This window comes from Elaeis guineensis, chromosome 14 (genome assembly GCF_000442705.2).
Source record: "Elaeis guineensis isolate ETL-2024a chromosome 14, EG11, whole genome shotgun sequence".
Lineage (NCBI taxonomy): Eukaryota > Viridiplantae > Streptophyta > Magnoliopsida > Arecales > Arecaceae > Elaeis > Elaeis guineensis.
In genome coordinates, this window is record NC_026006.2 from 55,174,705 (window position 1) to 55,189,484 (window position 14,780).

General features: G+C 37.3%; 1 protein-coding gene across 3 annotated transcripts in view; it reads right to left on the reverse strand.

The window, feature by feature from the left end:
• The window catches only part of LOC105057665 (peptide chain release factor PrfB3, chloroplastic), a 14,439-nt gene extending 660 nt beyond the window's left edge, over positions 1–13,779 (reverse strand). Inside the window, exons 1-5 of one of the 3 annotated variants that reach the window (XM_073248224.1) lie at positions 13,526–13,769; positions 11,675–11,919; positions 10,998–11,198; positions 6,089–6,301; positions 3,890–4,073 (exon numbers count right to left, since the gene is read on the reverse strand). In XM_073248224.1, coding sequence (XP_073104325.1) covers positions 3,890–4,073; positions 6,089–6,301; positions 10,998–11,198; positions 11,675–11,919; positions 13,526–13,679 — 997 coding nt within the window. In that variant the 5' untranslated portion in view covers positions 13,680–13,769. Of the gene's footprint in view, positions 1–3,889; positions 4,074–6,088; positions 6,302–10,997; positions 11,199–11,674; positions 11,920–13,525 lie in introns of all 3 variants that reach the window. The other 2 variants (XM_010940340.4, XM_073248225.1) reach the window with 2 other exon arrangements.
• Positions 13,780–14,780: the final 1,001 nt, after the last annotated feature.

Genomic DNA, 14,780 nt, shown 5'->3' on the forward strand with positions numbered 1-14,780 from the left:
AAATAGCATTCATCACATTTGGAATGACGCATTTTTTAAATTCAATTAACTTGGTTCTTCTGCCAAAATCAACTGCAAATTCCTCATCCCTAACTTGCAGCTATTCTGGAGCCTTTCTGAGTTTCTCAACTTCAATGGCTGACCAGAACTCTTGCATTTATATAGATCATAACCTTTGCAATCCAATAATATCATTTATGAGATGGTTTAAAATTCATTTCATGGCTCCATTCCTCTGCAAGATTAATTCCTTTATAAGCTCTTGAATTCAAGAAAAGCTCCAGCTATGCTACCAACTCCAAATAAATTCCTAATCACTTCCATCCAGGTTTAAGTCTATGCACAAACATCTGATACATTAAACAGGTCTAAACCTGTTTCTCATTGTCACAATCTCCCAATTCTCTAACCATGGATTTAGGCCCCTATGAGACATCCCATAGGACACTGAGAAAGGGTACCATCCCATGTGTTAGGACAGAGCCATCCTACTAGCGTCCTAGCATCCTGATCGGAATGTCTTGGAACATCTTTTGTCTCAAGTGTTAGAACGGGACGGGACAGCAGTGCATCCCGTTCTATGAAAAATCAGGACAGTCCTATCCCACAGCATCTAAAACCTTGTCTCTAAACACTAAACTACATGGGTTGAAAGCTGTGCAGATACTTACATCTTATATTTTCACTACAAGCCTCACCACCAACTCAGTTTATACATATTGTTCCATCATCATCCTTTTTTTTAAGAGAACAGACATGCTCCTTAGGTGAAGGCTTCCACCAATTTTTTGTATTAGAAGCAGAAGGTCGGGGCTAACATCCCAAATGGTAGCAAAGGTTTAATCACCAACGTGTATGTTGTTTCACAAGCATGACGAATAAAGTGGGTCATAAAGTACAAAGGTTAGGTGGCAGCTTGGTCATCATCATGAAAGCAAGGATCGTCGATTCAAAACTGGATATCATATCAGCCGGTCGGTGGTATGAGTCAGTACACTCCCGTATCAGACCCAAACCGACACTACAACGAGGGATAAACCAGGAAGGAAAAGAGACAAAGAGAGAGAGGAGGGAGGGAGAGGGAGAGGGAGAGGGAGGAAAGGAAAGAGAGGCCAGCAAAAATGCCGACGATGGCCACTGGAGAGCTTCATGGTCCTCCACAAGAGAAAATGAGAGCAGAAAGAGATAGAGAGAGGAGGGGGGAAGGGAGAGAAGACGAGAGAGGAAAAGGTGGTGCAAAGACTGCCAGAGGACACCATGGTTGCTAGATGGCCCAAAATAGCCCGCAGCCGTCGTAAGTTCGAAAGAGGGGCGAAGCTCCTACTTCGTCATATTTCTTCAAAAAAAAAAAATGTTTGCCAGCTTTACTGTGCATCATTTTTTTTTTTTGAAGAAATAAGACGAAATAAGGGCTTCGCCCCTATTTCAAATTTGAGACGGCCGTAGGCTGTTTTTGGCCATCCGACAGCCATCCGACGACCCTCCAGCAACCTTCCCGCCGCCTTCCCCTCCCTCCTCTCCCTTCCCCCCTCTCTATATCTCTCTTCTCGCATCTCATGAAGGACCATGGAGCCTCAACGGGTCACCGTCGGTGCCGTTGGTCTTTTCCTTTCCTTCCTCCCCTTCTCTCTCTTCCTCTCTTTCCTTCTCCTTCCCTCTGTTTTCACCGGTATTCCGAATCGAATATCCAAACCGCACCGGTTAGCTGCTGGTATGGTTCAGAGCGGTTAGGCGACCATGCATGAATGTCTTAGAATGATGGGATTCAAGCTATGGGATTCCATCATAAACACAAGCATGAGGCAGAGGCTTGGTTGTAGAAGTGGGAGAAGCAAGGGGAAGCAGACAGTTTTAAAACTCCTGAAGTGCTTAGGAAGTGGGTTCAGGTTCAAGATTCAGGGAGTTTCCAAAGCATATTTAACATAAGGTTCCTGCTAGTAAGGGCAGAGGTTTTTGAGGTGCCTTTACAAGAGCTATCTCCTTGTCCTCACGAGCTTCTACCCTAGTCTGAAATCCCTCATTTTTTTCATGGTAAAGTATATTAAATGGTTATATAAACAGAAGAGAACAAGAGGGAAAATAGCATCCTTTCCTTGGGAAAGAAAAGGAATTGGAGGAGCTTAAGAGAAGGGATAGGGGACGGAAAAGAACATGGATAAACAGGAGAGAGGAATATGTCCAATAGCAAAGATGGGATATTAGGCATCCCTTCCTCAAATCTCCCTCCTTTTGAAGAGAAAAAATGAGAAAGGAAAGGAGCTTCTTCCCTTTGTTTCTAGATCAATATAGCTTTTTTCTATAATATGCTTTCTGTCTACTTTATGCTCCATTCTTGCATTGTCTTAAAGACTGGACTATCTACAAAAGAAGATAGGATGAGGGTTGTTAAAGGAGGTAGATGGGAAGAGTTGAACTGTTGAACAAAAAGAAAGACGGAAGAAGGGCGGTAGGCCAGCAAGCACTCAAGTCTCAGCATGTGGAAGAAAGAGGAAGACAAAGATATAAGAAAAAAAAATATGGAAAGAAGTGAAGGGTCAATAGCTCTGGGTGGCCCGACAATACAGGTGAGCTCTTTATGAAGCCCAACTTAGTTCAGCTGATATTCATTTTTTGACCAGTTTAAAAGTTTGCTTATTTGGTCTTCTGAATTTTGAGGTAGAAACAAACAATTGTAAGGGAGCAGTGATATCCACATAGCATCTGGGATATCTGGGAAGGTGTAGAGTGAGGCTTATAGTTCCGATCCCAGCAGTTGACCTAGAATGTATGAGTACTAAAAGACTGAGTTTTTTATTCTGACAAAAGTCATCTCTAAATAACAAGGATATTGAGATTTTCTATTTCCTTGAAGGATGACAGTTATACCATTCAGATTCCATCTATGTGGGGAAATCAAACTATTGAAAGTGCGCAGACTACTTACAGAGGTTTAAATCTCAATATGAATTCTTTCTCAACTCATTTTGTACACATGGTCTACATGCCAACTAAATGAAAATACACCAGAAGTCATGGTAGTATACTACCAACAAGAAAATTAATTTTCCACATTCAGGAATCTAATTTTAATTTTGCTCAAAGCATTTAAAAGAGTTTTCATGACATTTCTATGGGGGAAAACAATTAGCATATATTCTAGTTCTGATGAATGATGAAAGCTTTTCAAGGTCATAAGCTTTTTTTCCCAGTTAAATTCCCTTGTTAGCACAGGGCATGGCATATAGTAGCCAGTATGGCACATGCCATATGGTGCATACCAAAACAAACAAAAAGAAAAAAGAGAGGATTTTTGGTAAAAAGGAAAAGAGAGAGGATTTCTGGTCCCAACATTAAGTCGCATTGATCCATACTGAACAGACACAAATCAATATAGGCTCGAATATGCAATGCCTAATATGGGTCCAATCTTAGGTGCCAATACTGGACTGCCATAGACCGGTTCTTGAAACCATTTGAACGTCTAACAAGGTGCCACATATATCTTACATCCATCAAGTCCATATTTTAGATTGTCCTTGAGATCTTGCAGAATGGTGGTGACAGTGGGCTACTTTTTCTTACCAAAACATCTTAGTCTGAGCATATCTACAATATATCACAATCCTCGTGCACTAAATTTAGTAATAAAGGTCTCTTTCTAAATAGTTTTCATATATATCAATTAGGTGAATAGTTTGGTTTTTCACTTCTTGAACTATGTTTGAAGATTCTAATAATTGAGAAGCCCTAAAAGCAAAACCAATCTAGAGAAGCTCAGCATTATTATGTGAGAAGTTAAAGTTTTTTCCAGTATATGAGAAATGAAGTCAATGTAAACAAACAAAGAAACAAATATGTTGTGCATTGGACTAATAATATGTACATGATGTTTCATCTAGATGGCTAGTACCTGAGCTTTGGACAGTTATGCCGCTTGGGAGATGATGAATGCAGACTGCACGCTCTGCTCGATAACCAGACTGGTTTTCTCTTTGCGATGGGGAAGAAGAGATTTTTAAATCATGGTCATCTATGTGCATATCAATAGCTCTTTCAAGGCAAAGAGGGATCACATCTACCGCAGCTGAGCATGTCTGCAAACTTTTGGCTCAGAAGATCTGTTGTAACTTGAATGAAACAAATCTAATCTATACATCAATTTTCATTCTAAAGTACTTGCAGTTAAACTTTTAGGCTATTCACTGGAAGAAGCTTCAGAACTATAGCAGTCGAAATTAAGAGCTAAATAGTACAATTATGTTCAACAATGTGAAGGGTACATATATCTTAGCATGAAAAGCAAAGGAGCGGTTTCACTGTATGATTGTTCTCCACAATAGTTGATAACAAATTAGAACTTATAAACCAGGCCATATTTATATGATTAGGGATACTAGATAAAGATGAACACAAGGCTACTATGCCTGTAGCAGAGGATGCATAGGCTCTAGGCATAATATAAACTTACAAGAGCAGTATAACTAGGTTAAATAATTAAATCAGTCTCAGAAAATGGTTGTACAACATGTATGGCATACATGTACATTGTTTTTTCAAATATGATATGTCAATTCATTACATGTGAAGGGCATACTCTAAAATACTTGAAAACGCACTTTCTGTTGCTTCAATGAAAGTTCTCCCATTTTTAAGTTTCCCTTGCACGTAACTTATCCAATAACTTCTTGTGTGCATAATGACTTACTCATAGTGCGAACTGAAATCAAAATACCAAAAATTCTTGGTAGATCCCACAGTCTGTCCTTTGAGGCTAGCAACAATTCCTAGGAACTCCTCCTCAACAGTGATGGCCCCAAACTAAGAGCAATGGTGTTGCTATAACAAATCATTTAACCACAATGGGGTTTGCTAGGATTCCCATCCCCCCAACCCCACCACTGCCACCCAAAAAAAAAAAAATCAAAACTTAAATCTTCTTTACTCTATTTTATCTACCTGTGCTTCTTCCCATGTTTTTCTAAGTTGTTTGACCTATTAAATAGTCGTACAATTGCCACCCACTAATGGTCACCTTCAGAGGCTGGGATCACAATCACATGCTTCATTTAGTTCCTTGCAAAACCTAATCTTCTCATTCTACAAGCATGCTTTCTCAAGTACATGGTAAGCATAAGACTTTATTTGTCAGTCCCTTAGAGTTTGCATATTTCTTGATATGATATAGGAGTCTACTGCTTCATCTCTGTCCTCGCCAAAATCTTTTACTTCTTGCTCCCACAAATCTTTTAGACATATTTGAGATCCAAACATGTTTATATTCTATATTACCAGAGTCAAAATATCCACAGCTCCAGTCATTAAGTATGATTCTTCGCTTATTATTGCACAATTACCTTGTAGAACATGGTTAACGGGGTTTTCCAATCCAATAAACTAACCAAGGATGTATTCAACTTCAATGTTGATAATGAATCACCAAACTGATTGTCTTGTCCATTTTGATGATCATACTACAAAAAATTTGCTCTATTATGCCTCTCACATATAAGTCATGCTCCTATCATCATGACTTCCTTCTTCACAAATTCTGGTATCTTGAACCCTTTCTAGTTTTCTTTTCAATCATTCTTACTGAGTAGTTACTGACTGGTTATCTCTTTTAAACATCGCTTCAAACTCTTCCACAAAGCCCACTTATTTACAAGAAGACTTGCTCTCCTAGAGACAAGTTTACAAAAATTGTGAGTGGATTTACATGAAGACCTCCTTTGACAAGTATTTTGAGCATTACAAAGCCCACTTATTTAATAATTGTGGACTCACTCAAGTGCACATCATCAGTTGTCTTAAAATTTCCACACTTGTGAGTGAGAAACAGTGTACACCATCAGGGCAGTTGATACTAAATACTGATTATATGACTCTTTTGATGAATCCTAAGTTGGATATGCACTGTCCAACTAGCATTCAGGATCCCATTTCATTGCATGCCATCTTTGTCATATCACATTTAGAACTATTGTTGCTATTCATGTCCGTTCTTTATAGTCCCTTTTCTTTTTGTTTTTTGTGCACGCGCGCGCGCGCGCGCGAATCTTCTATGGGGCTTTTTATGTCTGTGTTGGAGTAACTTGAGGGAGACAATTACCTCACGAATAATTGATCCATCAAGAGATGTACAAATCATTCTATGCATACCTTTCTCTCCAGAAAGGTAGCCAAAAAAGTATTCTGATTCAAACTCAATTGTTGCCAATCTGATACCATTACTGCTGCATGAACACTTCTCAATGATCCTTCCCTCACAACCATGCTTTTCAGCCCATCTAGTGTACATGCTCAAAAGCTTCTTTGCCCATACCTGGAAGCAAAAGTTCACAAGACATTTCAGGTGACCAAGCATAACAAATTAACAATAACTTCATCACAAACAAAAAACTACTTAACCAGGCAAACACAATGCTTCAATGGCAATCAAAGGAAAACAAAGCAAACTTGTATTACAAATACTTAGATATTAAAATAACTTTTTATAACCATAATAATTTACCTTTCTGTGTAACAAATTTCATCGTTTGGTTCTAGATGCTGCATGGCATTATACCATCTTTTTAGATATGATTCAATCTTTTGGAATCTGTGGCCTTCTTAAATTCGAAACCCAAGTTAGAATCTCTAGATATCAAGCCCTAACCATGAGCATTACTTTTTCCATGGATCTGTCAAACTTACTTATTTCCATTCTAATTTTCTTTAGTAACATAGATATTAATAATCCTACTATCCTAAAGTCTAGACTTTCATTTTTTTTATCACCAAGCAAATTGAACAATTATAATGCATAATAAAGCCTATTAGCTCACTTAATCACTTTAAAAGGTAAATTCGATATCTTAGTGTGCGCTAGTTGTTGACCATCTAAGCTAGTCTCTCCTTTTAAGTTTGATCTCTGCATCCTAGATGGTGTTCAGGCAGCTTACAAGCATGAAAAATAAAGCATAGATTGGGAGGTGGGGAGGATTTGGGAGAGAACAAGTGAGATTGCCTTAACATGATATTTTGGGATGATTTCTTTGATCATATTCCCTCGGCATCATTTTAGTTTTCAAAATGGGCCATCAAAAGTAGAAGTACTAAGCTGTTTAAGTAAAAACTATTTTTCCATGTTTCTATGGATAGGTCTCAAATAGTTTCAGTGGGATTTGTCTCAATGTAGCTAAACAGAATATCTCAAGGAGTTCAATCAGTTAAGAGAGATACATCTTCTCGAGCACTTATATTATATATTATTTTCTGTAAGGTTGTCAGGCTGAACTCAAGCAAATGACATTTAAAATTTCTTTTGCATTATTTTGGTTGGGGACAAATTAAAAGTATATTTGAAATAAAGGTTCCTTGAGTTGTATAGGGGAAGACAGCTTCAACGAAAAAAGAGCTAGGCTGTTGAGCTGTAGAGGGAGAATCATTGAAACAAGTATTTGGGCTTCTTGAGATTAGAGAGCCAAGGAATTTTTATTGGCATTTGATAATGGTTAACTCGGAAGGGATGGGGATCAGAAAAAGAAATCCTTGCAGGGGGACAGAAGTGTGTTCCTAGTCATCTCTTGTTGTCTGATTTAAGAGCAGGGCATGTATGCTGAAAAGGAAAGAGAAAACCCAAAATATTTTCTATGAAATGAAGTTGGAGATGTGCATGGTGATGATTGATGTCATGTGTAATGGAGACTATCTGTGGGCCTAACCCAAAGGGGGATATTAGAAGGTGCACATGTAGCTACATTTTCTGGAGGTTAAGAAACCAAGATGGTTTTTAGAGGCGCTGTCTTAATGCTAGGGCTAGCAACTAAAAACTTTCGGTCTGTTAGCATGGAATCGCTAGATACATAGTCCTTTTGGTCTGTGGAAACAAGTCATACCTTCGGCATCGGAAGAAGCAGATCAGATTTTGGACATAAAAGTAGAGTGACTTAATCTCCCTGTAGAGAACCTTTCTCCAATCATTTACCTATTTTCTTTAATATAGGCAATCATAAAAAATTCTAAAAAACAGGCGATATGATGGTTTCCACACTGAAGCAAACAGCACAAATGACTTAAAAACTGAGAAATATCAATGTATTCACTCTTACAATCATGTTTCCGTCATCGCGGATGAGTAATGTTGGAGATAGGAGGATAGCAAAGCAAAGTAACCTTTCAAATGTTTGGTGACCACTCTTGTGGACTTTTAAAATCAATATGAGCCTATGGGGGGAAAATCTAAATTTTTACAAGGATCTAGAATTCAGCATCATCAGCAAAGGTTCGGGGCCTCAATTCAAAATGTGTGCTGTGCAATGAGAAGCCCATCTCCTTGACATGTCAACTTGGTGTATGTTCATATCTTAGTCTCTCACAACATGGTCAGAGTGGAATTCTACAAGTCTCAGATGAAAACCAACAAAGCTTTAGCCTCCTTGATAAGCTAGACAAGGTAGCTTCAATTTTAGCTCTTGTTTTGTTCAATACGATTGCTGATGTAAAGAGATGGATCCTCATTTTCTCCTCAAAAAATGAGAGAAACCATGAGCAAGTTGGAATGATCATAGTAGACTAGTTCAGTTCCAGGAGTCCTAAATTCATGGTTTGAACTTGAAGGTTGAAACTTGGAATGTGCTTGGTTCTTTCTCTGTCATGGGTGGACATACTTTACAATTCATGAACCATATTGAAATCATCTAATTGTTGAATTTGTGATTCTATAATATCTCTCTATTACCATTCAACAAATAAACACAATACCTCAATAAGCATCATGCAGAACTACTTTACAAGATTTTCCCACGTTTTTGGATCAGCAGCATCAACTTTACAAATCCTTGTAGTCCTCCGAAAGCTCCATCCTTTACCCCATAGGTTGTTTCAAGTATTTTTGTTTGTCCTTATTTTAAGTTACTTCATAAAGACCCTCTAAATAGTGTCCCTATCGCAATGGATCCTACATGTTATTATTTACTAGATCTCTCTCTCTCTCTCTGTCTCTCTCTCTCTGTCTTTTCCTGCTTATAAAAATAACTTCATCAATGTTCAAAAACCTGCAGAAAAACTAAACGAACGTGCTAAAGCCCCATTTGTCACTAATATCAGACTTACAAAACATTGTTGCCTGAGTTTTAATGGCATAAGACAATCACCCTACACATTCCATCCGTACATTCATTGAATATTTCGTCGTCAAAAACTTCATTCCTCAATACTACAAATTCTGATAACAAACAGATGAATTTGTGCTTGTATTCTGGATACTTAACAAACAATATAGCAACAAGTACACAAATAATTGGGAATGGCGCAAAATGACTAATTCAAGTATCTATCAGCATTTTTCTACTTTCCCCCTGTACCAACATGCCTTGAAGATTCCAATGTTATCCATAACAAATAATTTAGCTGATTGGCTGATCCTAAGATATAAAATCTTAAAGACACAATACAATGCTCTGATGCCTAAGATTCAGCAACATCATTATCAGCTTGGATCTCAAACCCTATTATCATAATCAAGGCTTGCGGTCCCAGTACCGAGGCCCATGATAGTAGGCAAACGGTACATTTCGGTATGCCCCCATGTTGTTCCATGCCTGACCCAAACTGACACAGTAGAGAAACTAAAAGAGAGGGAGAATTGGAGAGAGAAAGAGAGGGGGGGAGGGAGGGAGCATGGAGACCGATGGTGGCCGATAGGAGGCCTCGGGGGGCCCCCAGATGGCCAGATTATCCTCCCTAACCTCCGCTAGATTGAAACAAGGGCAATTCACCTCTATTTCGATGGGAGGGAAGGAGCAGGGTTGCCGGCTTCACTTGTCAATTTTACTGTAAACCACGAAATAAAAAAATTAAATCTCATCGAAATGGGGGCAAGTCACCCTATTTCGATCCACCAGAGGTTGGAAAGGATAATCCAGCCATCCAAGAGCCCCCACAGCCACCACCGACCTCCCCACTCCTTCCCTCCCTCCCCCTCTCTCTCTATCTCTACTCTCCATCTATCTATCTATTTCCTCTCTCTGGAGGAGGGTGGAGCTCCAGAGGCCTTAGCGGCCCTCTGACGACCTCCTTGGCCTTTCCTTCTCCTTCCCTCCCCCCTCTCTCTCTTCCTCTCTTTCCTTCTCCCTCTCCAGTCCTCGCCGGTGTTTCATTTCGAACATCAAAACCGTCTCGATCGGCCACCGGTACGATTTGGCATGCCCCGAACCGGATGGCTCGAGACGGTTCAGCGAACTCTGATCACAACCACATAGTCGATCAAAAAAAGTACCTTGAAAAAACACATCTTCACTTTTGAATAATATCCCCATCCAATTCTCTATTTGTATCAAAGCAATTTCATATTTGACCGATCATAACCAAGTTTTGCCCTTCTACTTTTGACTTCAATAGCCTTCTCCATAATACCTATGTAACATTTGCACTTTGCACCACTTACATGGCTCAGTCAGGAAAAAGATTGATATCTTAGAAAAAGATAGGCAGTGGTGATTAGAAAGATAGGGTTTAGAAGATATTAGGGGAAAAAACAGCTGATTAGAATCTCAAATCCTATAAATGTCTCTACCTTGTTTTTCAAAATGAAGAATTACTGAGAAAGGAAAGAGAGATAATGTAGTCCGGAGTTCAACAAGTACAAATATCTTGATGTATTATGTACAGGTAAAAATGACGAATTAGGAAAACTAAAACTAATATATTCAAGTTAGTTTATGGACCAACCTGCCTTTCATTATGCAATATTATTGCAGCATCTTTTAGAGTTGGCATGTAAAGACAAAAGAAAATTCTGCTCTTGCATACAACTAAATCTCTCATTGCATAAGAGGGAAAAAATAAGGAAATCTGGATTCCATGAATGATGCATCAGATAATGTTTAATATTGAAATAGAAAAGGTCGAAGAAATCAAAACTTGATGACATTCATAGGCTAAGACATTAAATCAACGATATAATAGGATAAAGTTAAAACTTTATGAACAAAATCTAGCTTCCTAATTTTTGTTGAAGGAAAAAATAATATTTAAACCTCAGATGTAATGCCTTCTGGTCCAGCTTTGATGATCACACAAGCTCCCTCCTTGTCATATGGACCACTGAGAAGCTTTGAAATCTCATAACGATCCAGGAACTTGCTGACATCTACAGAGGCATTGTACGCCTCTTGAAAGAGCTGGTGGTTTATGACATCCATTTCTGCCAGCTGGGTGATCAATTTTGCATCTTCAATCTGTGCACAGTAGAATTATTCAAAGGAGAAATTAAGACGACAACTGCTTTTACCCCAGAGAAAAAAAAAATACTAAAGAACTTGTAGCATAAAAAAAACGATGCCACTAAACAACAAATAGGATTCTTGAAATGAAATGATCTGAAACATCAGTAATTACAACATGAATATGAATTGCATGGTGTGTGATAGTTAAACAACAGCTGGGTTTGTCCAACTTTTAGAAAGAAAACTAAACATGATATAAAAACATATATAAATGGCCTGTGATTCACTCACACAATTAAAAGTTTCCATCTTGACTGATTCTATTTTCATTTGTTCAATTAGAAAGTTGTAATTAGTCAAGTTGTAAGCCCTGAAAAAGCAAGGTGTTAAGCTGAAAATTTTGAATGTCTAATTACTAATCCAGCAGAGATAATGTCACACAAATAATTCTTATTTATGGACAGGCCAATAAATTCTTATGCACTTGCGTTATTCCAGTCTTTCCAGCACAGCACCTTGCATCGTAGATCTTTGAGATCATTAACCACTTTGATGGCATCAGCTAAGTCTGCAAGAGATTCATTAGATCTAGCCAGGTCATCCCACAGATCATAATCCCGAAGCACTTTTTCCTGCTTGATTCGTCTTGCTTCTTCACATTCTAAAGCGGTTGGTGCTATCATCTCAGCACGACTAACTACATCTTCAATTTTCTTTTTCAGAGAGTACAAACCTGCACGAAATTTAAAAGGATAACATTTGTCAGTTTAATAAGATATAACAATAATTAACTAATCAGGAAATTGGGTAAAAATAATAATTTCATATGTGAGGTAAACCAACTATCAAACATTGCCTTTTGAATTATTATGCCTCATTTTTACTCAACATTTGTAAAAAAAAATTAGTAAATTTTGTTGCCTTGATCACCTTTCAGAAGTTATCCAAGTATTTTCTTTACCCTCTCTTTCACTTTTTCAACCCCTTAATTTGAATCCAAGATACCTCCTCTTTAACGTGTCTATAGTATATGGTATGCAGAGCAGAACCATCCAAAACAATTGTCTTATCATACTACCCATTGGTGATGCCGTAGATACTGGAAGCTATACTTTCTTCCTTCTCCCTATATTACTCCATCTTTTGTTCATCCACCAAAATAACTTGAACATAATGTGATCATGATGGATGACCAACTTTTGATCTATAAAAGATTCAATTAAGTAATTTTATTCTCATGGTGAATTTATATATTCTACTCCATGCATAATTTTAGATGTTCCTATGAAGCATATATGTGCAATCGAGGATGAGCACTGCATAAAGTAACTGCCACACAACACAAATCAGATTTTGAGCAGGTATGCTTCTAAAGAGTAATAAAACCATATTATTATTGCTTTCTTTGGACCTTTGGACTTTTCTGGTTTATCTGAGTAACACCAGGAGTGCATAAAAGTAATCTAACCAAAAAAACTGTTTGTTAGCACTCGCCAAAAGAGTCAACAATCCTTCCCTGGCTGCGATGGCTTAGTAGAGTTTGTTGGATTAAAGACATCAAGATGGTACTTTACATCATTATACTTCTATATGAGCGACAAACAATGCTACTCTACAGTACATCAATAGAAATTTAGTTATACGTTGGAGAAAACACATTTTCTTCTTGCGATAGATTCAACGAGCCAATTTCTCATCATTTTTCATGATTTTTCATTGCTTTCAGATCGTCCATCTTTAACAATTCGACACCCAATAATCATGGCATAAGTAAGCCAACTTCCTGTAATAGCTGAAAGTTTAAGATGGCTCTCATCATCCCAGATTCTTGTTTTGATTTCAACTGTTCTCTCTCTCCGATGCTTTTATTTGAAACAAAGAATTTGCACTGGCTCCCTGTCCAAATCCAGTTCCAGATGTAACAATGTTTCTTTCACTGGTAGAGGGAAATGGACATAAAAACAAAAGGGTGACTCACAAAGACATCGGGATCACCAGAACCATTAGTTACCGTTACACTCCAAAAATAACTATGACGTTTATTGTTTTCATTCCATCATAGAAATTGATTATAAAAAATAAAAATCAAATTTTGCACCAAAAGAAGACATTTGCCGAGCGACAACAAAAGAGGCAATTTAATGCTGCCACGACCATTTCCACTCATTGCGCGCATGAATTCAAAAGCCCATTAAAAAAAACAATTTTTCGGCTTATAGACAAAATTTCAGGTGAGAAACCACGTAATTCACTTGGAATGAAACTTCATATAGGAGTTTATAATCAGCAAGAAAGAAAAGATAATATAAAGAAAGGGAACGGATAAGGGATAGACGAACCGATCTCTTTGTAAACCTTGCCGTTCCTGCTCTCCATGGAATGGGAAGCCCGGATGACCGAGAAGAAGAGATGGGAACGCCCCGAGACTAACCATCTCGGCCAAAAGGCGGCGGCTTTTCCGACCGAGCCGGAGCCCACCGCCGTTATTGTCATGAGAGGGTGGCAATTAGAGCGCCGGAGAGGTGAAAGAGGGAGCTTTGGACCGGGGGAGGGACAGAAATTTTAGCTCCATATCACATCGTAAGGTGCCAATTTAGGAAGCTTGGCATACCGCCGCCCACATGGGTCTCGTCCGCGAACGTGCGGTCTAGCAAGATGGAGTGCGGCAGCTTAAGCTCACTACTCGTGCACCGGACTCCGGACCCCAGTTTTCCTTTTTTTTTTTTTTTTTTTTAATAAAAAAATAGAATTATAGAAAGGGAAATCCACTAGAGATTTAATTATTCAGGCCAAAAATCCAAGCAGGCAGCTTCAATTAGACTCATAACTCAGTATGGCTAAAAATGGTCGATCAATTTGATTTTCAATAATTTTTCATATCGAATCAATATTTTGATTTAAAATTTTTTTTAAATCAAATATTTGATTAAAAATAATTAATTTTTTTGATTCAATTTTCTGTCAATCTAATCTGTACATGTAGTTTTTTCAAATATTTATATAATTTTTAATTTAAATAAATTACTTCATTTGATTTTTATTTTCAATTTCTTTATTATGATCTATAATTAAATTAAATTTAATCAAATCAATATTTTAAAATTTTAATTTATATAAAATACATATCTCAACTTTGAATACACATATAACATAAATATATATATAAATATTTGAAATATATAAAATAGGTGTATAAATAAATATATAAAATAATAATATTTTAATTTTGATTTGTCAATTTAATTTAATTTTAACGGATCATATAAATCAATAAAGTAATAATCAAATTGGACTATTAATTTTTTATTTTATTTAATTAAATAGAACCAATTAAACTGTCAAACTGTCATATTTGATTCGATATGGATCAGATTGAACGATTTAGATGATTTAATTAAAATTTTTTATACTTTTAGCACTCAGAACTTGCAGAAGAGTATCATCATTAACATGTATGATATTTTGATCATATTGGATTGGCTAAAATTTTTTTCTCTCTTTTTTTTCTCTCAATATCTAGATTTATGTAATCCGGAATATACATACCAGGCAACATACCAAGTCTAGAATGAATGGTGATGCTAGCCATCGTTT